This window comes from Nanorana parkeri, unplaced genomic scaffold (genome assembly GCF_000935625.1).
Source record: "Nanorana parkeri isolate BGI_ZX_2015 unplaced genomic scaffold, ASM93562v1 scaffold2869, whole genome shotgun sequence".
Lineage (NCBI taxonomy): Eukaryota > Metazoa > Chordata > Amphibia > Anura > Dicroglossidae > Nanorana > Nanorana parkeri.
In genome coordinates this window covers 53263-80522 of record NW_017309137.1, presented here as the reverse complement: position 1 = coordinate 80522, position 27260 = coordinate 53263, and the positions used below count along the sequence as shown (strand labels likewise).

The 27260-nt window shown below is 52.0% G+C and overlaps 1 protein-coding gene across 1 annotated transcript in view; it reads left to right on the top strand.

The window, feature by feature from the left end:
- Positions 1-27260, top strand: part of LOC108802451 (zinc finger protein 629-like) — a 39974-nt gene that overhangs the window by 4775 nt on the left and 7939 nt on the right. The window contains exons 4-9 of the mRNA XM_018574306.1: positions 8016-8158; positions 9276-9407; positions 11823-11877; positions 13676-14701; positions 24754-26121; positions 27024-27196. Coding sequence (XP_018429808.1) covers positions 8016-8158; positions 9276-9407; positions 11823-11877; positions 13676-14701; positions 24754-26121; positions 27024-27196 — 2897 coding nt within the window. The remainder of the gene's footprint in view (positions 1-8015; positions 8159-9275; positions 9408-11822; positions 11878-13675; positions 14702-24753; positions 26122-27023; positions 27197-27260) is intronic.

Below are 27260 nucleotides of genomic sequence, written 5' to 3'. Positions count from 1 at the left end.
GGTTTATGATACCCGAGTCAGACAAAAGGCGCGGGTACTACTTTGGGCCGTTTTGTTTGCGCGTTTCCATCGGGACACAGCCAAGTGGCCTTGGGAAAAACGCGCGACGGTCGCGCGACTTTTATTTACCGCAAAAAACGCACGACGGACTCGCATGTGCAGTACGCCTAGGTGTGAACAAACTAGCGTCCTCCCGTCACCCTAGGCTCAGTACATAGGGAGCTACAGCTGGCGGTATACCGAGACGCCGCAGCCGGAGCGGATCCCGACTTAGACCCCGTTCACATGTAGCGACATACCTTGTCAGCGGCCGGGATAGCGCGACTTTCGGGGCGACGATCCAGCGACGGTAGCGCGACCTTCCCCGTCGGGCCCCATAGAAAAAAAGCGAAATCGCGCAAGATCCGCCGAAAAAAAGGGTCCGGTAGAAGCGACTTGCGACGCGGAGTTAAGACAGCTCCATTGAATAGCATTGGCCCGGCGACTTCTCGCGATATGGCGCGGCAAAAATGCGCGACATCGCGGCGGAAAAAATCGCGCGACAATTCGCTACATGTGAACGGGGCCTTAGATGACGGGATCCGCCCAGCTGCGTGAGCGACAGCTGGCTCCGCCTATCTAGAGGCAGAGCCAGCTGTACCCGCCCCCCTGGCGCTGACTGGCGGAACGGACCGGGGAGGGGGCGTTTTTTGTTTTTTGTTTTTGTGTTTTAACACTGTTAGTAATATTAGTTGGGTTCATAATACATGAGTCAGGCATCTGTTGTCTGTCAACCAGCAGGCCCATTGTAAGTTGAAATTGCGGAGTTTCATATTAGCTTTTGCAAACAAAAATTCAAAATGGACATGCGTGTTTAATATTTGTACAACTACGCTGAGTGACGGAGGTTCCGATTGTTTCCAAGCCCGCGCTATTGCCAGGCGAGCAGCTATAAGGACATGTGAGACTACAGTTCTAGAATCAAAAGGCCAATCATTTAGTCCAATCCCCAATAAGGCAAATTGTGGGGACCCATTACAAGGAAAGTGAGTAACTGTGGAAATAAAGGAGAAGACCGAATCCCAAAAGGATCTGATGGAGACACAAGACCACCAGATATGTAGCAAGGAGCCAACCATTCCACAATTTCGCCAACAAAGCGGTGAGGATGAGGGATACATTCTAGCGAGTTTCTGTGGTGTAAAGTACCACTTGTGTAAAATTTTCTGTAGGGATTCCCAGTGACTCAAACATCTCGATGATTTCAAAGGCCATGAGATCTCCTTGTACCATTGTTCCGGGGAAATTGAAAAGTTTAATTCAGTTTCCCACCACTGCATAGACGGTAATTTATCCTGAGATAAGGGCTCACTGAGAAGATTATAAAAGAAGGAGATTCCCTTCTTGCGTGAAGAACTAGTGCAAAAAAAATGTAGGCCTCTCTTAAGGAGCGTTCCCCCTCTAACACTTATTGATTGCAAATAATGTCGTATGCGGAGGTATTTGTAGAAATCCCTAACTGGAAGGTTATATTTGCTACGTAACTCCTCAAATGATAGTAAATGGCTATCAGTATAGACAGCATGTAAGCCCCAAACTCACCCAATTTGACAATTGCATGTCGTCTAAAGGTCCCCGCACACCTTGCGATAATGGCGGGAAATCCCGCGATCGTACGATTGTGGTAAGGTGTGTGGAAGACGTGCGACCTCCGCTACTGTACGGTCGCACGACTTTAAACTTACATGTTTGAAAACCCGCCGAGCAACCGTACGATGTTCGGCGGGTCTGTAGCATGTTCGTAAGATAAAGTAGCCCTCTGCTGCAGTTCCCCATCAGGTCCATCGAGCAGAGGGCGGGTACAAAGCTAGTTTACTATTGGCTATTGCAATTCGGAAATAGCCAATAGTAATGTCCCAATGCTTTTCAATGGGAAAAGTTTTTTTTTTTTTTTTCTCTATTCTGACATGGCTCCGCTCAATAGGAAACTATTGGGCGGAGCTAGCTGTCACTGCCAGCTCCGCACTATCGTTTGCTATTTACTTTTTGAACTTTTTTTCTGTCCTGCTCGGCCCCTCTGAGGGACGGAGCGGAAAAGCCGAGCCGAATGCGGCATTTTCGGCTATTCACTCACTGCTCTTCGGCAGAGAAGAGCCCGAACAGCAGTGAGTAGCCCGCCGGGGGTTCGGCTCAGCCCATCCAGACGTCGGATCGGCTGAGTCGAACTCCTTCTGCACTTCGGGTCGGCCGAACATGCTGAGCATGTTCGGCCGACCCGAAGCCACGCGAAGCAAGCCGATGTACGGCTGAAATCAGCCTGAAGCGAATAGCCGAACAGCGTTCGCCTCACTTCACTTCAGATCGGTCCCTCGGCAGCTTGGGGAACAGACCCCATAGTCTCGATATTCTGTGGTGCTTGCCATTCCATATCAAATTGTCAAGGATACTCTGTACTTTTTTTTTAGATAGGAAGGCAAAAGGGGAATAGGGAGCGCTCGGAACATACCGTATTTTTCGCTCCATAAGACGCACTTTTTTCCCCCCAAAAGGAGGGGGGGAAATGTGCCTGCGTCTTGTGGAGCGAATCCCGACGCCCGAGACGTGCAGTTTCGGGCGCCGGGCGAGTAGGGTTGCCACCTGTCCAGGATTCACCCGGACGGTCGGGGTTTTGAATGCCGTGTCCGGGTTTCGTGGCAGCAGAAACCCGGACACATGATGTCAGCCAGACAGGGGCAACCAAAATGAAGATAGGGGCTACCGGACCCCCCCTGAGAATAGTTTTGACTGTGATGTTTATGAATGGGCGCTATTTACATATGAATAAGCCGCCACTCACTCTCCCCCCCCAAAAAATTTCAGCGCGTTGCTAGAGTGTTCGGGTTTCGCTTGAAGAAAAGGTGGCAACCCTACGGGCGAGTAGTAGGAGCCGCTGCTCGTTTAATACGAGCGATCTAACGAGATGACTCGTATTAAAACCGAGCGGCGGCGGCGACGATGGAGATCACCATAGAGCAGAAGAAGAACGGACGTTCTTCGCCTGCTCTGTGTCATCACAGTGTAGTCACAGCGCCCCCTGTCTCAGCGGTCACTAACTGCAGCTTCTGTCACAGAAGCTACGGTCTGTCGAGTGCTCCATAAGGCGCGCCGGACCTCCCTGCGTCCTATGGTCCGGTGCGTCTTATGGACCGCTAAATACGGTATATAAGATGTGAGGGAGTACAAACATTTTAATAAGGTTAATCCAGGCGAATGGCGAGGTAGCGCTAGTAACGGATATAGTAGTAGCCGGAATGTTAATGGCCAGCATGTGGGATTTAGCCCTCGGTCACACCCGAACGTTTCGTGGCGCGGTCTACGCTCGGCGAACGCTCTACAAAACGCTCAAACATCTAAATCCCATTGTATTCAATGGTCTCGTTCCCACCTCGGCGTATATTCCCGCCCGTCCCCTAACGCGCTACAAAACGGCCCACGCCCGAAAAGGCGCAGGTACTACTTTGGGCCGTTTTGTTTGCGCGTTTCCATCGGGATACAGCCAAGTGGCCTTCGGAAACGCGCCACGGTCGCGCGACTTTTTTGCAATACGCCTGGGTGTGAACGAGACCTTAGAGAAGAGTTGTGGGTGTGCAGGAGGCACAGGACCACAGGCAGACTCTGCTGCGTGCGCGAGCACAAGGTGACACAGCCAGGAAGGCCGGAGAGGTCCAGAGGGTCCGTGACCCTGAGATACCTGTCGGGGGGACAGAGAGGGACGGTGACCCTGAGATACCTATCGGGGGGACAGAGAGGGACGGTGACCCTGAGATACCTATCGGGGGGACAGAGAGGGACGGTGACCCTGAGATACCTATCGGGGGGACAGAGAGGGACGGTGACCCTGAGATACCTATCGGGGGGACAGAGAGGGACGGTGACCCTGAGATACCTATCGGGGGGACAGAGAGGGACGGTGACCCTGAGATACCTATCGGGGGGACAGAGAGGGACGGTGACCCTGAGATACCTATCGGGGGGACAGAGAGGGACGGTGACCCTGAGATACCTATCGGGGGGACAGAGAGGGACGGTGACCCTGAGATACCTATCGGGGGGACAGAGAGGGACGGTGACCCTGAGATACCTATCGGGGGGACAGAGAGGGACGGTGACCCTGAGATACCTATCGGGGGGACAGAGAGGGACGGTGACCCTGAGATACCTATCGGGGGGACAGAGAGGGACGGTGACCCTGAGATACCTATCGGGGGGACAGAGAGGGACGGTGACCCTGAGATACCTATCGGGGGGACAGAGAGGGACGGTGACCCTGAGATACCTATCGGGGGGACAGAGAGGGACGGTGACCCTGAGATACCTATCGGGGGGACAGAGAGGGACGGTGACCCTGAGATACCTATCGGGGGGACAGAGAGGGACGGTGACCCTGAGATACCTATCGGGGGGACAGAGAGGGACGGTGACCCTGAGATACCTATCGGGGGGACAGAGAGGGACGGTGACCCTGAGATACCTATCGGGGGGACAGAGAGGGACGGTGACCCTGAGATACCTATCGGGGGGACAGAGAGGGACGGTGACCCTGAGATACCTATCGGGGGGACAGAGAGGGACGGTGACCCTGAGATACCTATCGGGGGGACAGAGAGGGACGGTGACCCTGAGATACCTATCGGGGGGACAGAGAGGGACGGTGACCCTGAGATACCTATCGGGGGGACAGAGAGGGACGGTGACCCTGAGATACCTATCGGGGGGACAGAGAGGGACGGTGACCCTGAGATACCTATCGGGGGGACAGAGAGGGACGGTGACCCTGAGATACCTATCGGGGGGACAGAGAGGGACGGTGACCCTGAGATACCTATCGGGGGGACAGAGAGGGACGGTGACCCTGAGATACCTATCGGGGGGACAGAGAGGGACGGTGACCCTGAGATACCTATCGGGGGGACAGAGAGGGACGGTGACCCTGAGATACCTATCGGGGGGACAGAGAGGGACGGTGACCCTGAGATACCTATCGGGGGGACAGAGAGGGACGGTGACCCTGAGATACCTATCGGGGGGACAGAGAGGGACGGTGACCCTGAGATACCTATCGGGGGGACAGAGAGGGACGGTGACCCTGAGATACCTATCGGGGGGACAGAGAGGGACGGTGACCCACGAGGGGTGGCTACTGAACTGCTTGGAGCTGAGGACTGTATTCACAGACAAATACGGTAAAGTCCTGGGACTATCACACGCGGAGTGTGTGGGACAGACAGAGGTCGGTGAGACCAACCACAATGTCTTGATGAGGCTCCTGAATGAACTGTTATGCTTGATTTATGCTGAATACAGACCGTCCTTTTATGGTGAAGTGGGCTTCAGGAGCGGTCACTTAGCGCTCACCATTGTGCTATATTCCCCGAACTATCACAGAGGTTTATCTCTTTCCAAAGCATAGCTCTTTTATTAGGGTTGTTAAGGCCTTTAGCATTAAAGGAGAACTATGAGGGGGGGAGGGGCTTGTCACTCACCTCATAGTTCTAGCCGACCCGTGACAATGAGACTGTCACAGGTCGGCTCAGTAGATCGGGAGGTGAGAGAACACATACCGGCGTTCGCTCACTTCTCGATCCTGTCACGGCTCTCTGCCGTGACAGGGGGAGGGGCTGGATTCCCCCCTCCCCGCTCCGATCTGATTGGCGGAACGGACGGGGGAGGGGGCGGGTACAGCTGGCTCTAGATAGCTGTCACTCCTCACGCAGCTGGGCGGATCCCGTCGCCTACGTCGGGATCCGCTCCGGCTGCGGCGTCTCGGATACCGCGAGCTGTATACTGAGCTTAGGGTGACGGGAGGACGCTAGTTTGTGTCCTCCCGTTACCCCAAGGAGAACTATGGGGGAAAAACACTGACCCCCATAGTTCTCCTTTAAACGGGGGGTAAGAACAATCCGATCGAGCGAAAATCGCCGGATCTTGAAGATCAGGATCAGGTAGCATGTTCTAGAACCTTGGTTCTCAACTGGTGGGTCGTGACCCAAAAGTGGGACGCGACCTTGTTTTCAGCGGGTCGCCGGCGTGCCTTCCACTTTTCTATGCGAGAGGCTTCCTGTCGGGGGGACAGAGAGGGACGGTGACCCTGAGATACCTGTCGGGGGGACAGAGAGGGACGGTGACCCTGAGATACCTGTCGGGGGGACAGAGAGGGACGGTGACCCTGAGATACCTGTCGGGGGGACAGAGAGGGACGGTGACCCTGAGATACCTGTCGGGGGGACAGAGAGGGACGGTGACCCTGAGATACCTGTCGGGGGGACAGAGAGGGACGGTGACCCTGAGATACCTGTCGGGGGGACAGAGAGGGACGGTGACCCTGAGATACCTGTCGGGGGGACAGAGAGGGACGGTGACCCTGAGATACCTGTCGGGGGGACAGAGAGGGACGGTGACCCTGAGATACCTGTCGGGGGGACAGAGAGGGTCGGTGACCCTGAGATACCTGTCGGGGGGACAGAGAGGGACGGTGACCCTGAGATACCTATCGGGGGGACAGAGAGGGACGGTGACCCACGAGGGGTGGCTACTGAACTGCTTGGAGCTGAGGACTGTATTCACAGACAAATACGGTAAAGTCCTGGGACTATCACACGCGGAGTGTGTGGGACAGACAGAGGTCGGTGAGACCAACCACAATGTCTTGATGAGGCTCCTGAATGAACTGTTATGCTTGATTTATGCTGAATACAGACCGTCCTTTTATGGTGAAGTGGGCTTCAGGAGCGGTCACTTAGCGCTCACCATTGTGCTATATTCCCCGAACTATCACAGAGGTTTATCTCTTTCCAAAGCATAGCTCTTTTATTAGGGTTGTTAAGGCCTTTAGCATTAAAGGAGAACTATGAGGGGGGGAGGGGCTTGTCACTCACCTCATAGTTCTAGCCGACCCGTGACAATGAGACTGTCACAGGTCGGCTCAGTAGATCGGGAGGTGAGAGAACACATACCGGCGTTCGCTCACTTCTCGATCCTGTCACGGCTCTCTGCCGTGACAGGGGGAGGGGCTGGATTCCCCCCTCCCCGCTCCGATCTGATTGGCGGAACGGACGGGGGAGGGGGCGGGTACAGCTGGCTCTAGATAGCTGTCACTCCTCACGCAGCTGGGCGGATCCCGTCGCCTACGTCGGGATCCGCTCCGGCTGCGGCGTCTCGGATACCGCGAGCTGTATACTGAGCTTAGGGTGACGGGAGGACGCTAGTTTGTGTCCTCCCGTTACCCCAAGGAGAACTATGGGGGAAAAACACTGACCCCCATAGTTCTCCTTTAAACGGGGGGTAAGAACAATCCGATCGAGCGAAAATCGCCGGATCTTGAAGATCAGGATCAGGTAGCATGTTCTAGAACCTTGGTTCTCAACTGGTGGGTCGTGACCCAAAAGTGGGACGCGACCTTGTTTTCAGCGGGTCGCCGGCGTGCCTTCCACTTTTCTATGCGAGAGGCTCCTCGGCCTCCCCCTAGCGCAGCCATTCAGAATATGCTGCCCGGCGCCGAGTGTCAGCTGGAGGTGGGGTGGGCTGGAGCTATGGCCGCGAGGGAGCTCCACCCACACGTGCATTGCTTACAGTTTCCGCATGTGACCTACAGGGAGTGGTACCAGCAACGCATGCACGGATGGAGCTCCGTCACAGCAGCCCAGCACTGGACCCCAAGCTGAGGATCGCACCGCGATGCCGTGCGTTCCATTGCAGTGCGACTCGGGTCGCCACTTGATGTCCGAGGACGAATGCGGGTCCCGAGGTTACGCAGGTTGAGAACCGCTGTTCTAGAAGGTGGGGCGTCTCCACCTAGGTGAGAGAGCCGTGTGAAGTCAGCGAGGTGACCAGTCCATATGGATCTTCCTGGCTTGTTGAGGCCGGGACGTTGGAGTCGGCATGGTTACAGGTATATTCCAGGAATGCAGAACTCGAACACCGCCAGCCGGGGGTCAGCATAGGAATTATTTTGTGGAGATGAGAGACCAGGAGCCTCGTCGGGAATCCCCCATTCGCAGGAAATCTGACGATCACGAAGCGCCTTGGTGTCGCGCCTCTTATGGATGAGGGGGGGTTGTGGATCGCGACTGCGGAGGCTTCTCAGTCAGTGGAACCCTGGTTTCACTCTCGACTTAACGGAGACTTAAAGGAGAACTACGGGGTCAGTTGTCACAGGTCGGCTTAGAACTATGAGGTGAGTGAAAAGCCCCTCCCCCCCTCGTAGTTCTCCTTTAAGGTGCCCATACACTTTACAACCCTCGCCAGACTTTTGCCTTGCGAGGGTTGTAAAGCACTTTAAAAAAACGTACGGTCTGCCCGTCTTGGACAGGCAGATCGTACTTGCGATCATCGCAAGCCACGCCCCCCTTGAGGGTGTGCGCAGTCGTCGAACCAGCAGGCCACTCACTCGCCGAGAACCGTACGGGCTTTCCAGCCTGCTGGTTCGACGGAAGACGCGCGGCCGTACAGTAGAAACGGTCGCACGCCTCCCATGCACCGCACGGTTCTCCTGCGATCGCGGGATTTCCCGCCATTCCCGTGCGAGAATCGTGCGGTGCATGGGCACCTTTTAGGGTTTCTGGCATCACGGCCTCCAATTAAATAATCTCTGGTTTTCGAGCGGGTTTATTCCTGCATAGGCCCTACCCCTGAGCACCGGCGTTCATTTAGGATCTGCTGAGCAGCAGGTGAGAGAGGGGCGCAAGTCAGTGCAGCAATGGTTCACTAGTGGCAAGACATAAAGGTGTAGGTGGTATAGCATACAGTCTCTACGAAGGGTGTGCTACTGCGCTGAATACTTGCTGTTTTGAGTAGAGCTGCAGCTAACGATTATTTTCAAAATCGATTAGTTAGCCGATTATTAAGTTCTGGGGGGGGGGGGGTGCAGGCTTACCTGAGCAGTCTTCCAGCAACTTGCTTCTGAGATCGGACCTGTCCCTCACACCTGCTCCTCCTTACTACATCTTCGCCGCGCACCTGTGCCGGTCGTGGATGTGGGCGGGTAGTGAGTGTAAGAGGGGGAGGAGGTGCGGCGTGTAGAGCGTGGATGCGGGCGGGCGGGCCTGGCAGCGGCGAGTGTGAGGTGGGGAATAGTGCGACGTGCAGCATGTGGGAAGCCGTGAACAGGGCCAACTGATCGGAAGCCGATTAATCGATTATTGAAAAAGTTGACAACTTTATCAATAATCGATTATGTCGATTAGTTGTTGCAGCCCTAGTTTTGAGACATCTTGGTTCTTCTCATGATGGTCACAGTGATGGGCTCCATTATCTTACAGTCAATTTCCCTTATCACTGATATGGAGGTCATCATCATCATCATCATCCGCGGCTTACAGACTACGTCGGTGTCATGTGATGACAGTGTCCCCTTTGGTGGTCTGTGCGGAAGGAACGTCTTTGCAATGGAGGTCAGTGGAGATGTCACCTTAGATTAGTGCGTCGTGGAGAATTGTCCCATTAAAACAAAGCTGGCCGTGGGTTTTAAGAAATAATTCCTGATGACCGATGTGAGTCGACGCGTCCTCCTGACATATCCGAGGAGAGTTTAATAAATGATCCCAAACAAAGAGAATCCTCACTTTATATACCAATGAAGATCCGACCCAGAAACTGCCATCAGAATATTACAACCGAGGCTGCAGAACTTATATCCTCCACAAGGTGGAGACATCACTCATTGTCAGTGTAAATCAGACGGGAAGTGACGTTGAACGGAGACAGGAAGTGATGTAATTAAGAAACAGGAAGTGAGGTCACATTAATAGAAAGTTCCGGGTTAAAAGTGGGTAGAGAGGAGACATTGCTGGAACTGGCAGCAGAGGAGGTAATAAGATATATTATATATACACCCAGTAACCCCCCTCCCCCCCACTATATTTGCTTTGGTCCTCTCTAGTCACTGTGAAGTCTTCTATCTCCAGAAGATACCACTACACGCACAACAAGAGCCATTTATCCAACTGTCCCTCCAGAGCCGCCATTTATAGACCAGATACATCCTAAATATAGAGCCATTTATCCAACTGTCCCTCCAGAGCCGCCATTTATAGACCAGATACATCCTAAATATAGAGCCATTTATCCAACTGTCCCTCCAGAGCCGCCATTTATAGACCAGATACATCCTAAATATAGAGCCATTTATCCAACTGTCCCTCCAGAGCCGCCATTTATAGACCAGATACATCCTAAATATAGAGCCATTTATCCAACTGTCCCTCCAGAGCCGCCATTTATAGACCAGATACATCCTAAATATAGAGCCATTTATCCAACTGTCCCTCCAGAGCCGCCATTTATAGACCAGATACATCCTAAATATAGAGCCATTTATCCAACTGTCCCTCCAGAGCCGCCATTTATAGACCAGATACATCCTAAATATAGAGCCATTTATCCAACTGTCCCTCCAGAGCCGCCATTTATAGACCAGATACATCCTAAATATAGAGCCATTTATCCAACTGTCCCTCCAGAGCCGCCATTTATAGACCAGATACATCCTAAATATAGAGCCATTTATCCAACTGTCCCTCCAGAGCCGCCATTTATAGACCAGATACATCCTAAATATAGAGCCATTTATCCAACTGTCCCTCCAGAGCCGCCATTTATAGACCAGATACATCCTAAATATAGAGCCATTTATCCAACTGTCCCTCCAGAGCCGCCATTTATAGACCAGATACATCCTAAATATAGAGCCATTTATCCAACTGTCCCTCCAGAGCCGCCATTTATAGACCAGATACATCCTAAATATAGAGCCATTTATCCAACTGTCCCTCCAGAGCCGCCATTTATAGACCAGATACATCCTAAATATAGAGCCATTTATCCAACTGTCCCTCCAGAGCCGCCATTTATAGACCAGATACATCCTAAATATAGAGCCATTTATCCAACTGTCCCTCCAGAGCCGCCATTTATAGACCAGATACATCCTAAATATAGAGCCATTTATCCAACTGTCCCTCCAGAGCCGCCATTTATAGACCAGATACATCCTAAATATAGAGCCATTTATCCAACTGTCCCTCCAGAGCCGCCATTTATAGACCAGATACATCCTAAATATAGAGCCATTTATCCAACTGTCCCTCCAGAGCCGCCATTTATAGACCAGATACATCCTAAATATAGAGCCATTTATCCAACTGTCCCTCCAGAGCCGCCATTTATAGACCAGATACATCCTAAATATAGAGCCATTTATCCAACTGTCCCTCCAGAGCCGCCATTTATAGACCAGATACATCCTAAATATAGAGCCATTTATCCAACTGTCCCTCCAGAGCCGCCATTTATAGACCAGATACATCCTAAATATAGAGCCATTTATCCAACTGTCCATCCAGAGCCGCCATTTATAGACCGGATATATTCTAATCTATGAGAGAACATTCACCGATGTGATTTCTTGTTCCCTTTCACAGATCTGTTCCGTCATCTTTGGGGTGAAGAAATGAAAGACGTCAAAGATGAAGTTAAAGAAGAAGAAGAGACGTTGAGTCATTGTGTGTCTCCTACAGATGGATCCAGTAAGAGGAACCCACCAGAGAGATGTCCCCGTCCTCTGTATTCCCGGGATCCCACCCAGGAAGATCTCACCCTCCCCCACCATGGCCAGGTAGGTGGGACTCGGCGTGTAGATATAAAGATGTATTCTGAGCTATGAGGAGACGTTCCCCGATGTAATCTCTTCCCGGTCACATATCTGTTCCGTCACCTTCGGGGTTTAGGGTGAAGATCTGGAAAACATGAAAGTTGAGGTGAAAGAAGAAGAGACGTTGGTGGGAGGAGCTCAGCAGTCTATGGAGGAGGGGGAGATGATGGTGAAGAGTGAGCAGGAGGAATCTTCTCTACATACGGACACAAGTAAGTCATAAACACAGGAACGGGTCACATGTTCGTTGTGCCTCTCGGAGTATAAAATGTGTATTCACATCGTTATATGGGATGAAATAGAACTTCTATCTCCACTGACTAAAAAAAAATTGAAGACTCTTCCTCATTTTTACAGCTTTTATGGAAAATATCACCATTATAAATACAGAAGTAGACCATTTGTCTTGTAATTAGGTAAAGTGTATACTGTCCTCGTTCAAGACAGATACTCACATCCTTCCGTACAATGAAGAGCTAGAAATCTGTTCATAGAAAGACCGTCATCGATATACCTCCACCACCATCTAATGTTCCCGACAAATGAGGTGGAGGTATACGGTGTATGAAATCTCTAGTCATCACCAGAAGAATTGAGGAGATACTGTACACCATATGAAGGTCCATCTCCATTCCCCAATATAACGTCATATGACCAACAAATGAGGAGGAGATACTGTACACCATATGAAGGTCCATCTCCATTCCCCAATATAACGTCATGTGACCAACAAATGAGGAGGAGATACTGGACACCATATGAAGGTCCATCTCCATTCCTCAATATAACGTCATGTGACCAACCAATGAGGAGGAGACACTGTACACCATATGAAGGTCCATCTCCATTCCCCAATATAACGTCATGTGACCAACCAATGAGGAGGAGATACTGTACACCATATGAAGGTCCATCTCCATTCCTCAATATAACGTCATGTGACCAACAAATGAGGAGGAGATACTGTACACCATATGAAGGTCCATCTCCATTCCTCAATATAACGTCATGTGACCAACAAATGAGATACTATATACACTGTATGGCACGATGGATAAGTCTCTGCTTGTATTTCTCAGCATTGATCCTGACCAAATCTTCAACTCCATTGGCAGAAAGTCAAGCCCCAGACCTGCAAGGAACCTCCACCATGCTTCACAGTTGGTGCAGACACTCATTATTGTACCACTTGCCAGCCCTTCGTCCCCACGGCAGAACACACGTCCCCAAAGCAGTATTCCTCTCAAAAGGCTGATGCTGGGACCTGGCCTCTTCTCCGTCAGCCGGCCATTACCACTGCCTTCTCCCAGGCCAAGTGCTCCCCTGTAAATCGGCGGCAGAAACCCCCAGCTTCTAGCCCTGGGGGCGGCCGACCCCTGAAGGATAGATACGGCCCCTGAAGGTTAGATACGGCCCTGGAAGGATAGATACGACTCCTGAAGGATAGATACGGCCCCTGAAGGATAGATACGGCCCCTGAAGGATAGATACGGCCCCTGAAGGATAGATACGGCCCCTGAGTGATAGATATGACCCCTGAAGGGTAGATACGGCTCCTGAGGGGTAGATATGGCCCCTGAAGGGTAGATACGGCCCCTTAAGGGTAGATACCACCCCTGAAGGATAGATACGGCCCCTGAAGGATAGATACGGCTCCTTAAGGGTAGATACGGCCCCTTAAGGATAGATACGGCCCCTAAGGGATAGATGCGACCCCCGAAGGATAGATACGGCCCCTGAAGGATAGATACGGCCCCTTAAGGGTAGATACGGCCCCTGAAGGATAGATACGGCCCCTTAAGGGTAGATGCGACCCCTGAAGGATAGATATGACCTCTGAAGGATAGATATGACCCCTGAAGGATAGATATGACCCCTGAAGGATAGATACGGCTCCTGAAGGATAGATATGACCCCTGAAGGATAGATATGACCCCTGAAGGGTAGATATGACCCCTGAAGGGAAGACGGATACAAATATAACATGTACTCATCATTACTCTCTCACAGATGTACAGAAGTGGAATATAAAGACATCGGAGGGACGTCTTATTATATCTCCAGACGGTGAAGCAGAAGACGGCGACATTGCGCAACATTCTCCCAAAGTCAATTCTTCCCCTTCAGAGAGATCGATGGATCCGTCCAATCCTGAGGAACCTTCTGATCAATCGCGTCACATGACCTCAGATGTCCATCAAGGTCCTCACAGTGCGGAGAGATCAAGAGGTCCTTCTAATCCTGAGGAACCTTCTGTAAGCCCTGAAGGAGATCACACAGGAGAGCGGCCGCATTCATGTGCAGAGTGCGGGAAATCTTTCAAGGAGAGAAGATCGCTTCTCCTGCACCAGAGAATCCACACGGACGAACGTCCCCATTCATGTTCAGAGTGTGGAAAAGGTTTCAGACAGAAAGGACACCTTCTTCAACACCTAAGAATTCACACCGGTGAGCGACCATATTCATGTTCCGAGTGTGGGAAAAGTTTTGCAGAAAAAACAACATTTGATAGACACGAGAAAAGTCACACGGGCGAACGTCCCCATTCATGTTCAGAGTGCGGAAAAGGTTTCATTCAGAAAGGAGAACTTCTTAAACACCAGAGAAGGCACACTGGTGAGCGACCATATTCGTGTTCCGAGTGCGGGAAATGTTTTGCAGAAAAAACAACACTTCACAGACACGAGAAAAGTCACAGGGGCGAACGTCCCCATTCATGTTCAGAGTGCGGAAAAGGTTTCAGCCAGAAAGGACACCTTCTTCAACACCTAAGAATTCACACCGGTGAGCGACCATATTCATGTTCTGAATGCGGGAAATGTTTTGCAGAAAGAAAAACATTTGATAGACACGAGAAAAAGCACACGGGTGAACGTCCCCATTCATGTTCAGAGTGCGGGAAAGGTTTCATTCACAAAGGAGAACTTCTCAAACACCACAGAAGTCACACTGGTGAGCGACCATATTCGTGTTCGGAATGCGACAAATGTTTCACTCAGAGAAGTAGCCTTGTTGCACACCAGAAAATCCACACAGGTGAGCGACAACGCATGCATGTTCAGAGGGCAAGAAACATTTCCCACAGAAAGTAATGCTCCTTTGTCACCGGTGATGAAGGAGCATGGAAGCCGGGGGGGGTGTGGAGTCATTACCCACCCCTCCGGCTTCCTGATTAGTCGGGAAGCCGTCTCCATGGTCCCTCGTCACCGAGTGATGAGGGGGCATGGACCAATCAAGAATCCGGGGTGAAAGTCATTACATGCTGCCCGGCTTCCTGATTGGCCGAATCGCTGGTGATGAAGAAGCATGGAGCTGGCTTCCCGGCCAATCAAGAAGCCGACGGCGTGTAACTTCTTGCCGCCCCCCCCAGCTTCCTGATGCTGGAAGTTCCGGTATCAGAATAAGCATGGGGAGTATTTGGCTGGATTGAGTACTGGCCCAAACACTCGGAACCCGCACCGGTACAAGTGTCGGTATCGGTGCGTCCCTAATCGTCATGACGTTCATAAGAATTCCAGACTCAAAGCGGCCGATGAAGACGCATGACATTCAGCGTATGGTATCCCCATCGCGGCTTCCACCTATCTGACGAACGTGCGTCGCGTCCAGCAAAGAGAAGAGCCGCTGCTGTTTCAACTCCAAGCCTCATCGCGCCCCTTCAAGGACAAGCAGTACCGGGTCCGACTCCATGGGCCGCGTCCACCAACACACCGACGCGTTTCCTCCCAACCAGGGACGGACCGGGAGACATGTGCCGCATGCAGCTCCAGGATGAATGTGTTGGGAGCCCCGCCCATTGTCTCGCGATTTACTTTCACATTTATAAATATCGCAAAACTACCAAACTTTTGTATCTTTATTTTTATGTTTCCTCGTCCTGGATGTCACATCTCTTACCCCTCTCGGCGCGCCGCTCACCCCTCTCCGTGTGCCTCTCACCCCTCTCCGTGTGCCTCTCAACGGGCCTCTCACCCCTCTCCGTGTGCCTCTCACCCCTCTCCGCGTGCCTCTCACCTCTCTCCGTGTGCCGCTCACCCCTCTCCGTGTGCCTCTCTCCCCTCTCCGCGTGCCTCTCACCTCTCTCCGTGTGCCGCTCACCCCTCTCCGTGTGCCTCTCTCCCCTCTCCGCGTGCCTCTCACCTCTCTCCGTGTGCCGCTCACCCCTCTCCGTGTGCCTCTCTCCCCTCTCCGCGTGCCTCTCACCTCTCTCCGTGTGCCGCTCACCCCTCTCCGTGTGCCTCTCTCCCCTCTCCGCGTGCCTCTCACCTCTCTCCGTGTGCCGCTCACCCCTCTCCGTGTGCCTCTCTCCCCTCTCCGCGTGCCTCTCACCTCTCTCCGTGTGCCGCTCACCCCTCTCCGTGTGCCTCTCTCCCCTCTCCGCGTGCCTCTCACCTCTCTCCGTGTGCCGCTCACCCCTCTCCGTGTGCCTCTCTCCCCTCTCCGCGTGCCTCTCACCTCTCTCCGTGTGCCGCTCACCCCTCTCCGTGTGCCTCTCTCCCCTCTCCGCGTGCCTCTCACCTCTCTCCGTGTGCCGCTCACCCCTCTCCGTGTGCCTCTCTCCCCTCTCCGCGTGCCTCTCACCTCTCTCCGTGTGCCGCTCACCCCTCTCCGTGTGCCTCTCTCCCCTCTCCGCGTGCCTCTCACCTCTCTCCGTGTGCCGCTCACCCCTCTCCGTGTGCCTCTCTCCCCTCTCCGCGTGCCTCTCACCTCTCTCCGTGTGCCGCTCACCCCTCTCCGTGTGCCTCTCTCCCCTCTCCGCGTGCCTCTCACCTCTCTCCGTGTGCCGCTCACCCCTCTCCGTGTGCCTCTCTCCCCTCTCCGCGTGCCTCTCACCTCTCTCCGTGTGCCGCTCACCCCTCTCCGTGTGCCTCTCTCCCCTCTCCGCGTGCCTCTCACCTCTCTCCGTGTGCCGCTCACCCCTCTCCGTGTGCCTCTCTCCCCTCTCCGCGTGCCTCTCACCTCTCTCCGTGTGCCGCTCACCCCTCTCCGTGTGCCTCTCTCCCCTCTCCGCGTGCCTCTCACCTCTCTCCGTGTGCCGCTCACCCCTCTCCGTGTGCCTCTCTCCCCTCTCCGCGTGCCTCTCACCTCTCTCCGTGTGCCGCTCACCCCTCTCCGTGTGCCTCTCTCCCCTCTCCGCGTGCCTCTCACCTCTCTCCGTGTGCCGCTCACCCCTCTCCGTGTGCCTCTCTCCCCTCTCCGCGTGCCTCTCACCTCTCTCCGTGTGCCGCTCACCCCTCTCCGTGTGCCTCTCTCCCCTCTCCGCGTGCCTCTCACCTCTCTCCGTGTGCCGCTCACCCCTCTCCGTGTGCCTCTCTCCCCTCTCCGCGTGCCTCTCACCTCTCTCCGTGTGCCGCTCACCCCTCTCCGTGTGCCTCTCTCCCCTCTCCGCGTGCCTCTCACCTCTCTCCGTGTGCCGCTCACCCCTCTCCGTGTGCCTCTCTCCCCTCTCCGCGTGCCTCTCACCTCTCTCCGTGTGCCGCTCACCCCTCTCCGTGTGCCTCTCTCCCCTCTCCGCGTGCCTCTCACCTCTCTCCGTGTGCCGCTCACCCCTCTCCGTGTGCCTCTCTCCCCTCTCCGCGTGCCTCTCACCTCTCTCCGTGTGCCGCTCACCCCTCTCCGTGTGCCGCTCACCCCTCTCCGTGTGCCTCTCACCCCTCTCGGCGGGCCGCTCACCTTATAAAATAGACCTGAACAGGTCTAGAAATCGCTTTCATGGGTCTCCAATCGATCTTACACAAAGGCCGCCTCTCCACAATCGTGGCACGGAAAGTGACGTCAGCGCGTCGTCACCGACGCATCCAATAAAATATAAAAAACGGCCCCCGGGCGTAAAACCGCAAAGTTAAAAAAACTTCCTTTTATTAAAAAAAACTTCTCGCATGAGGAAAGTAGATGTAAAACTTCAAATAAAATGTATTCCCGCCACCTCCCTCCCCGTGTTCTCTGAAAGACGGATCACACAGGAGCCGCGCCGCCCGCCGTGCAATCTCCAATCCGCGTCCGCCAGGCTCCGCCCTACGCGCTAACTCGCTGTTGATTTCATCTGGGTCTTGGAGCCGCAGACGCACTCGGAGGATTATAAAGCCGACTGTCTCCACGGCAACCGGCAATGATGAGCAATCGGCAGCGACGGACGAGGCCCCATTGAGATGCATTGGAGCGCGATATCGCGCAGTGTGAACGGGGCCTAAAGGCCGATATAAAGCAGCCTATGCAGGGGCGTAACTAGAAATCACAGGGCCCCGTAGCAAAATGTTGTATGGGGCCCCCCTGATTGCTTGCGGCCGGGGCCCCCCTGTGCCCGGGCCCCATACCGGCCGCCTGGGTCGCTATGGCGATTGTTACGCCACTGAGCCTATGATAACTAGACATGTGCCATTCGTTTCGTTACGGACCGAAATGCGTAGGAATTTTCCTGAGATTTGTAGATTCGGAAGCATCCGAAATCCGAATGGCAGTTTCCGAATTATATCCGAAATACGGAATTCCGTTAACGAATTTCGGATCCGAATTTCTTGGAAACGGGAACTAATGTTACCCCTGTAAATGAGGTTGAACAACATTTTTAATCCGAGATACGGATGCGCTGCTGCTGAGAGTCGCATTACAATACACACACAGGCAGGAAGTACGAAATTCCGTCGACGTATTTTCGTTCCGTTACGAACATTCGTTATATTGAAGGTAAAAAGCAAAGTACATTTATATTGGAGTTGATGGTAGTTTTTTTTTTAAAGTCCGAAATTCGGATCCGGAATCCGTTAACGGAATTCGTATTTCCCGACAGCTCCATGTCAGCACACAATGGGGGGCGGAGCCTGCACCATTGTGTGCTGACATGGAGCTGTCGGGGAAGGAACATTGCGGTAAGTATGGTAATACAATTTTCCTGTTTTCGTTTTGGTTGACCAATCAGAGGTTGTCTCTTCTGCTGCTGAGAGTCGCGTTACAATACACAGGCAGGAAATACGAAATTCCGTCGACGTATTTTCGTTCCGTTACGAACATTCGTTATATTGAAGGTAAAAAGCAAAATACATTTACATTGGAGTTGATGGTTTTTTTAAAGTCCGAAATACGGAATTCGGAATACGGAATCCGTTAACGTAATTCGTATTTCGGATAAAAAAACAACGACCACATCGACTCCGATATTAACGAATGTTCGTAAAGTTACGGAAATGTGCCGAAACTAACGAAAATCCGTATTTCCTACCAATCCGAATTGAGTTTCGGACACGAATTACGAATTACGAAATAACGGATATTCCGAAACGGAACGAATTTTTATTTGACGGCGCACAAGTCTAATGATAACCATTGAATATGGTCCGATATATATTGTATGTTATCTAGAACAGTGTTTCTTAAAGTGTGGGTCGCGACCCCATATGGGGTCCCGCAAGTGAACAGGGGGGGGGGGGCGCGGTTTGGTCCAGGTCCAAGCTCCTCTCCATGTTGTTGGTGCTTCCAAGTTACATTTTTTAGATCCAGAATCTGGGCTTCCAACCGACCAACCAGCTCACACCGTGCGCAACCGCGTTCAACGCTGGTTCAAGAAGCGCATACCATGACCAAGATGATGTGCCGCGGGTCCCATTTCCACTCGAAGAAGTCCTTATCCCTCAATTGTCACAATACAGCAACAGTGCCCACATGCCGAGCCACACTGCCCATCAACTATCGCAGTACAGCCGAGGACAACACGATGAGACGTAACCTGCAGTATTCACATTCAACACTAGGCGGCGATCTAACGTGGAATCCACACAGGAAGTGATGTCAGGAACTGACAGGAAGTGATGTATGAGTATAAAGGGGAAGTTCTAGGTTTAAGGTCAGCTCCGAGGAAGTATAGAGAAGACATTGCTGGAACTGGAAGTTGAGGCGGTAAGAAGATATCATTTTATGTTTATACTTCTGGTTACTTCCCGTTGTATGTTTCCTCTTCCATCATCGACCGCATACAATCCGCCATTTATAGACCGGATGCATCCTAAATATAGAGCCATCTATCCAACCGTCCACCCAGAGCCGCCATTTATAGACCGGATACATCTTAAATATATTCTATTCTCCGATATGATTTCTTGTTCCCTTTTACAGATCCGTTCCGTCATCTTCGGGGTTCAGGTTGAAGAAATGAAAGACGTCAAAGAAGAAGAAGAGACGTTGAGTCATTGTGTGTCTCCTACAGATGGATCCAGTAAGAGGAACCCACCAGAGAGATGTCCCCGTCCTCTGTATTCCCGGGATCCCACCCAGGAAGATCTCACCGTCCCCCACCATGGCCAGGTAGATGGGACTCGGCGTGTAAATATAAAGATGTATTCTGAGCTATGAGGAGACATTCCCCGATGTAATCTCTTCCCGGTCACATATCTGTTCCGTCATCTTCGGGGTTTAGGATGAAGAACTGGAAGACATCAGAGTTGAGGTAAAAGTAGAAGAAGAAGAGACGTTGGTGGGAGGAGCTCAGCAGTCTACGGAGGAGGGGGAGGTGATGATGAAGAGTGAACAGGAGGAATCTTCTCTACATACGGACACAAGTAAGTCATAAGAACTTCAATTCAATAAAGAATTAGAAATCTTTACTGTTCATAGAAGACTGTCGTCGATATATCTCCACCACCATCTAATGTTCCCAATGAGGTGAAGGTATGAGTGCGTCCAATGATGAGGAAGGATAGATACGGCCCCTGAAGGATAGATACGGCCCCTGAAGGATAGATACGGCCCCTGAAGGATAGATACGGCCCCTGAAGGATAGATACGACCCCTGAAGGATAGATATGACCCCTGAAGGATAGATACGGCCCCTGAAGGATAGATACGGCCCCTGAAGGATAGATACGACCTCTGAAGGATAGATACGACCCCTGAAGGATATGGATGACCCCTGAAGGATATGGATGACCCCTGAAGGATAGATACAGCCCCTGAAGGATAGATATGACCCCCTGAAGGATAGATATTACCCCCTGAAGGATAGATACGGCCCCTGAAGGATATGGATGACCCCTGAAGGATAGATACTGCCCCTGAAGGATAGATACGACCCCCTGAAGGATAGATACGGCCCCTGAAGGATAGATACGGCCCCTGAAGGATAGCTACGACTCCTGAAGGATAGATACGGCCCCTGAAGGATAGCTACGACTCCTGAAGGATAGATACGGCCCCTGAAGGATAGCTACGACTCCTGAAGGATAGATACGGCCCCTGAAGGATAGCTACGACTCCTGAAGGATAGATACGGCCCCTGAAGGATAGCTACGACTCCTGAAGGATAGATACGGCCCCTGAAGGATAGCTACGACTCCTGAAGGATAGATACGGCCCCTGAAGGATAGCTACGACTCCTGAAGGATAGATACGGCCCCTGAAGGATAGCTACGACTCCTGAAGGATAGATACGGCCCCTGAAGGATAGCTACGACTCCTGAAGGATAGATACGGCCCCTGAAGGATAGCTACGACTCCTGAAGGATAGATACGGCCCCTGAAGGATAGCTACGACTCCTGAAGGATAGATACGGCCCCTGAAGGATAGCTACGACTCCTGAAGGATAGATACGGCCCCTGAAGGATAGCTACGACTCCTGAAGGATAGATACGGCCCCTGAAGGATAGCTACGACTCCTGAAGGATAGATACGGCCCCTGAAGGATAGCTACGACTCCTGAAGGATAGATACGGCCCCTGAAGGATAGCTACGACTCCTGAAGGATAGATACGGCCCCTGAAGGATAGCTACGACTCCTGAAGGATAGATACGGCCCCTGAAGGATAGCTACGACTCCTGAAGGATAGATACGGCCCCTGAAGGATAGCTACGACTCCTGAAGGATAGATACGGCCCCTGAAGGATAGCTACGACTCCTGAAGGATAGATACGGCCCCTGAAGGATAGCTACGACTCCTGAAGGATAGATACGGCCCCTGAAGGATAGCTACGACTCCTGAAGGATAGATACGGCCCCTGAAGGATAGCTACGACTCCTGAAGGATAGATACGGCCCCTGAAGGATAGCTACGACTCCTGAAGGATAGATACGGCCCCTGAAGGATAGCTACGACTCCTGAAGGATAGATACGGCCCCTGAAGGATAGCTACGACTCCTGAAGGATAGATACGGCCCCTGAAGGATAGCTACGACTCCTGAAGGATAGATACGGCCCCTGAAGGATAGCTACGACTCCTGAAGGATAGATACGGCCCCTGAAGGATAGCTACGACTCCTGAAGGATAGATACGGCCCCTGAAGGATAGCTACGACTCCTGAAGGATAGATACGGCCCCTGAAGGATAGCTACGACTCCTGAAGGATAGATACGGCCCCTGAAGGATAGCTACGACTCCTGAAGGATAGATACGGCCCCTGAAGGATAGCTACGACTCCTGAAGGATAGATACGGCCCCTGAAGGATAGCTACGACTCCTGAAGGATAGATACGGCCCCTGAAGGATAGCTACGACTCCTGAAGGATAGATACGGCCCCTGAAGGATAGCTACGACTCCTGAAGGATAGATACGGCCCCTGAAGGATAGCTACGACTCCTGAAGGATAGATACGGCCCCTGAAGGATAGCTACGACTCCTGAAGGATAGATACGGCCCCTGAAGGATAGCTACGACTCCTGAAGGATAGATACGGCCCCTGAAGGATAGCTACGACTCCTGAAGGATAGATACGGCCCCTGAAGGATAGCTACGACTCCTGAAGGATAGATACGGCCCCTGAAGGATAGCTACGACTCCTGAAGGATAGATACGGCCCCTGAAGGATAGCTACGACTCCTGAAGGATAGATACGGCCCCTGAAGGATAGCTACGACTCCTGAAGGATAGATACGGCCCCTGAAGGATAGCTACGACTCCTGAAGGATAGATACGGCCCCTGAAGGATAGCTACGACTCCTGAAGGATAGATACGGCCCCTGAAGGATAGCTACGACTCCTGAAGGATAGATACGGCCCCTGAAGGATAGCTACGACTCCTGAAGGATAGATACGGCCCCTGAAGGATAGCTACGACTCCTGAAGGATAGATACGGCCCCTGAAGGATAGCTACGACTCCTGAAGGATAGATACGGCCCCTGAAGGATAGCTACGACTCCTGAAGGATAGATACGGCCCCTGAAGGATAGCTACGACTCCTGAAGGATAGATACGGCCCCTGAAGGATAGCTACGACTCCTGAAGGATAGATACGGCCCCTGAAGGATAGCTACGACTCCTGAAGGATAGATACGGCCCCTGAAGGATAGCTACGACTCCTGAAGGATAGATACGGCCCCTGAAGGATAGCTACGACTCCTGAAGGATAGATACGGCCCCTGAAGGATAGCTACGACTCCTGAAGGATAGATACGGCCCCTGAAGGATAGCTACGACTCCTGAAGGATAGATACGGCCCCTGAAGGATAGCTACGACTCCTGAAGGATAGATACGGCCCCTGAAGGATAGCTACGACTCCTGAAGGATAGATACGGCCCCTGAAGGATAGCTACGACTCCTGAAGGATAGATACGGCCCCTGAAGGATAGCTACGACTCCTGAAGGATAGATACGGCCCCTGAAGGATAGCTACGACTCCTGAAGGATAGATACGGCCCCTGAAGGATAGCTACGACTCCTGAAGGATAGATACGGCCCCTGAAGGATAGCTACGACTCCTGAAGGATAGATACGGCCCCTGAAGGATAGCTACGACTCCTGAAGGATAGATACGGCCCCTGAAGGATAGCTACGACTCCTGAAGGATAGATACGGCCCCTGAAGGATAGCTACGACTCCTGAAGGATAGATACGGCCCCTGAAGGATAGCTACGACTCCTGAAGGATAGATACGGCCCCTGAAGGATAGCTACGACTCCTGAAGGATAGATACGGCCCCTGAAGGATAGCTACGACTCCTGAAGGATAGATACGGCCCCTGAAGGATAGCTACGACTCCTGAAGGATAGATACGGCCCCTGAAGGATAGCTACGACTCCTGAAGGATAGATACGGCCCCTGAAGGATAGCTACGACTCCTGAAGGATAGATACGGCCCCTGAAGGATAGCTACGACTCCTGAAGGATAGATACGGCCCCTGAAGGATAGATGCGACCCTGAAAGGATAGATACGACCCCTGAAGGATAGATACGGCCCCTGAAGGATATGGATGACCCCTGAAGGATAGATACGGCCCCTGAAGGATAGCTACGACTCCTGAAGGATAGATACGGCCCCTGAAGGATAGGTACGGCCCCTGAAGGATAGATACGGCACCTGAAGTATAGATACGACCCCTGAAGGATAGATACGGCCCCTGAAGGATAGATACGGCACCTGAAGGATAGATACGGCCCCTGAAGGATAGATACGGCCCCTGAAGGATAGGTACGGCCCCTGAAGGATAGATACGGCACCTGAAGTATAGATACGACCCCTGAAGGATAGATACGGCCCCTGAAGGATAGATACGACCCCTGAAGGATAGATACGGCCCCTGAAGGATAGATACGGCCCCTGAAGGATAGATACGGCCCCTGAAGGATAGATACGACCCCTGAAGGATAGATACGACCCCTGAAGGATAGATACGACCCCTGAAGGATAGATACGGCTCCTGAGGGATAGATATGACCCCCTGAAGGATAGATTCGGCCCCTGAAGTATAGATTCGGCCCCTGAAGGATAGATACGGCCCCTGAAGGATAGATACGGCCCCTGAAGGATAGATATGACCCCTGAAGGATAGATATGACCCCTGAAGGGAAGACGGATACAAATATAACATGTACTCATCATTACTCTCTCACAGATGTACAGAAGTGGAATATAAAGACATCGGAGGGACGTCTTATTATATCTCCAGACGGTGAAGCAGAAGACGGCGACATTGCGCAACATTCTCCCAAAGTCAATTCTTCCCGTTCAGAGAAGATCGATGGATCCGTCCAATCCTGAGGAACCTTCTGATCAATCGCGTCACATGACCTCAGATGTCCATCAAGATCCTCACAGTGCGGAGAGATCGACTGATCCGCCTAATCCTGAGGAACCTTCTGTAAGCCACGAAGGAGATCACACAGGAGAGAGTTCATTGTCATGTCCAGAGTGCGGGAAATCTTTCAAGCAGAGAAGATCACTTCTCCTGCACCAGAGAATCCACACAGTTTTGTACCCATTTTTATGTTCGGAGTGTGGAAAATGTTTCACTGACAAAAGAAATCTTATTGAACACCAGAGCATTCACACAGGTGAGCGCCCCTATTCGTGTCCAGAGTGCGGGAAATTTTTCAAGCAGAAAACGCACCTTCTGCACCACCAGAAAATCCACACAGGTGAGCGGCCATATGCATGTTCGGAGTGCGAGAAACGCTTCTCCAAGAAAGGAAATCTTCGAAAGCACCAGAGACTTCACACGGGTGATCGCCCCCATTCATGCACAGAGTGCGGAAAAGGTTTCACTGAGAAAGGCAAACTTCTTGAACACCACCGAATTCACACGGGGGAGCGCCCCTTTTTGTGTACAGAGTGCGGAAAAAGTTTCGCTCAGAAGGGAAAACTTCTTCAACACCACAGAATTCACACGGGTGAGCGCCCCTATTCGTGTTTGGAGTGTGGGAAATGTTTTATCAGCAGAGGATGTCTTCGTAACCACCAAAGAATTCACACGGGTGAGCTTCCTCATTTATGTTCAGAGTGCGGAAAATCTTTCCGTCTGAAAGATAGCTTTATCAAACACAAGAGGATTCACACGGGCGAGCGCCCGTATTCATGTTCAGAGTGTGGGAAATGTTTCACAAAGAAAGCTACCCTTGTTAAACACCAAAGAACTCACGCCTGTGAGAATCTCTATTCCTGTTTAGAGTGTGGAAAAGGTTTCACTGAGAGAAACAAACTCCTTGCACACCAGAAAGATCACAAAGCTCAGTGTCCATTTTTATGTCCAGAATGTGGAAAATCTTTCACTCACAAATTAAAATTGATTGCACACCAGAGAATTCACAGCGCTGAGCGTCCTTATTCATGTTCAGAGTGCGGGAAATGTTTCTTGGAGAGAGGAAAACTCCTTCAGCACCAGAGGGTTCACACAGGGGAGCGTCCCTATTCATGTTCAGAGTGTAGCAAAACTTTTATCAAAATAGGAGATCTTCATCGACACCAGAAAATCCACTCGGGCGAGCGTCCTTATTCGTGTTCAGAGTGCGGGAAGAGTTTCTTCGAGAGAGGAAAACTTCACCAGCACCAGAAGATTCACACGTGCGAGCGTCCCTATTCTTGCTCAGTGTGTGGCAAAAGTTTCATTCAGAAAGGAGATCTTCATCGACACCAAAAGATTCACACGGGCGAGCGTCCTTACTCGTGTTCAGAGTGCGGGAAAGGTTTCATTCAGAAAGGAGACCTCGTTCACCACATGAGAACACACACCAAGGAGCGCCCTCGCTCTCTTCAAAGTGCGGGAAACGTTTTACAGCTAAAAGCCGAAGCGGAGGAAACTGACTTGCTGATTCTTTTGACGAATGTCCAATGCCTTGTTACAGGTGGAAATGTTTAGTCCAAAAAGGACAACTGGAGGATAAAGAATTTGTTTGTAAAGGGGGTTCATCCCGGGGACAAGTGATCATGAGGTATATGGGTGGAGCTTGATAGGCCGAGTCGTCTGTTGGCTTCTTCATTTCGTGGAGGCTCCAATAGTAGGGTATGCCTGTTACAGTCTCTGCTCCCCCCCCACCCTCTGTGACATCCCCATACCTTTCTATAATATAACAATCCGACACGGAGGGGGGGGAGGGGTGTCCCCTCGGGGGAGGGGTGTCCCCTCATAAGTAATGTGTGTAGTAATAAAAGGTGTATACATATATATATATATTATGTGTGTTGGGAAAAGAAAGATGTAGAATGTATCAGGTGACCCCGGTTCTGTGCGGAGTGTTTATTGGATCCCAGAACCAGATGAATAGAACACAGGAGAGTATATACCGTATACTAATAGAAGCCGTGCGAGTCCCTTTCTATGTGTATCTAGACCTCAAAGACTCCATAAGGATACAGACTCCGCCCACCCGCCACATATGTCCAATCTAGATCTGCTCCTACGTGACCCCCTCTTCATGTCTCTGACCCCTCCCCCGATAATTGTTGACCTCGGCCTACATACTGCCATTGGCTAACACTGAAAGGATTTCTGATTGGCTGCTCTGATGTCACATCTAGTTGTGTGCAGGTGACACCACCCCGAAAACAGGTCTTCCCACCGGCCCAACCGGTCAGGAGGTCGGGAAGTTCCCCACCATAAAGACCTGGTTAGTATAAGACTGAAGTGCGTCACCTTCAACACCCCAAATCTATCCTGTAGACACCTCCATCATCCTCTCCACCAATACGGATCCGGGAAGTCAGAGATACAACCCCGGGAACCATTGTAACCTCCGCCAGCCTCAGATTCTCCGAGGGGAGGAGACACCCCAAATGTCAGCAGAGAAGCGGGACGGCCGTCACAGAATACAGGAAAGTGTTTCACTGTCGACAGTCCACAGAAATAATAATAAGAAAACAGTGTGTGACCCCCCCCCCCAGGGCCTATTCGGCCTGC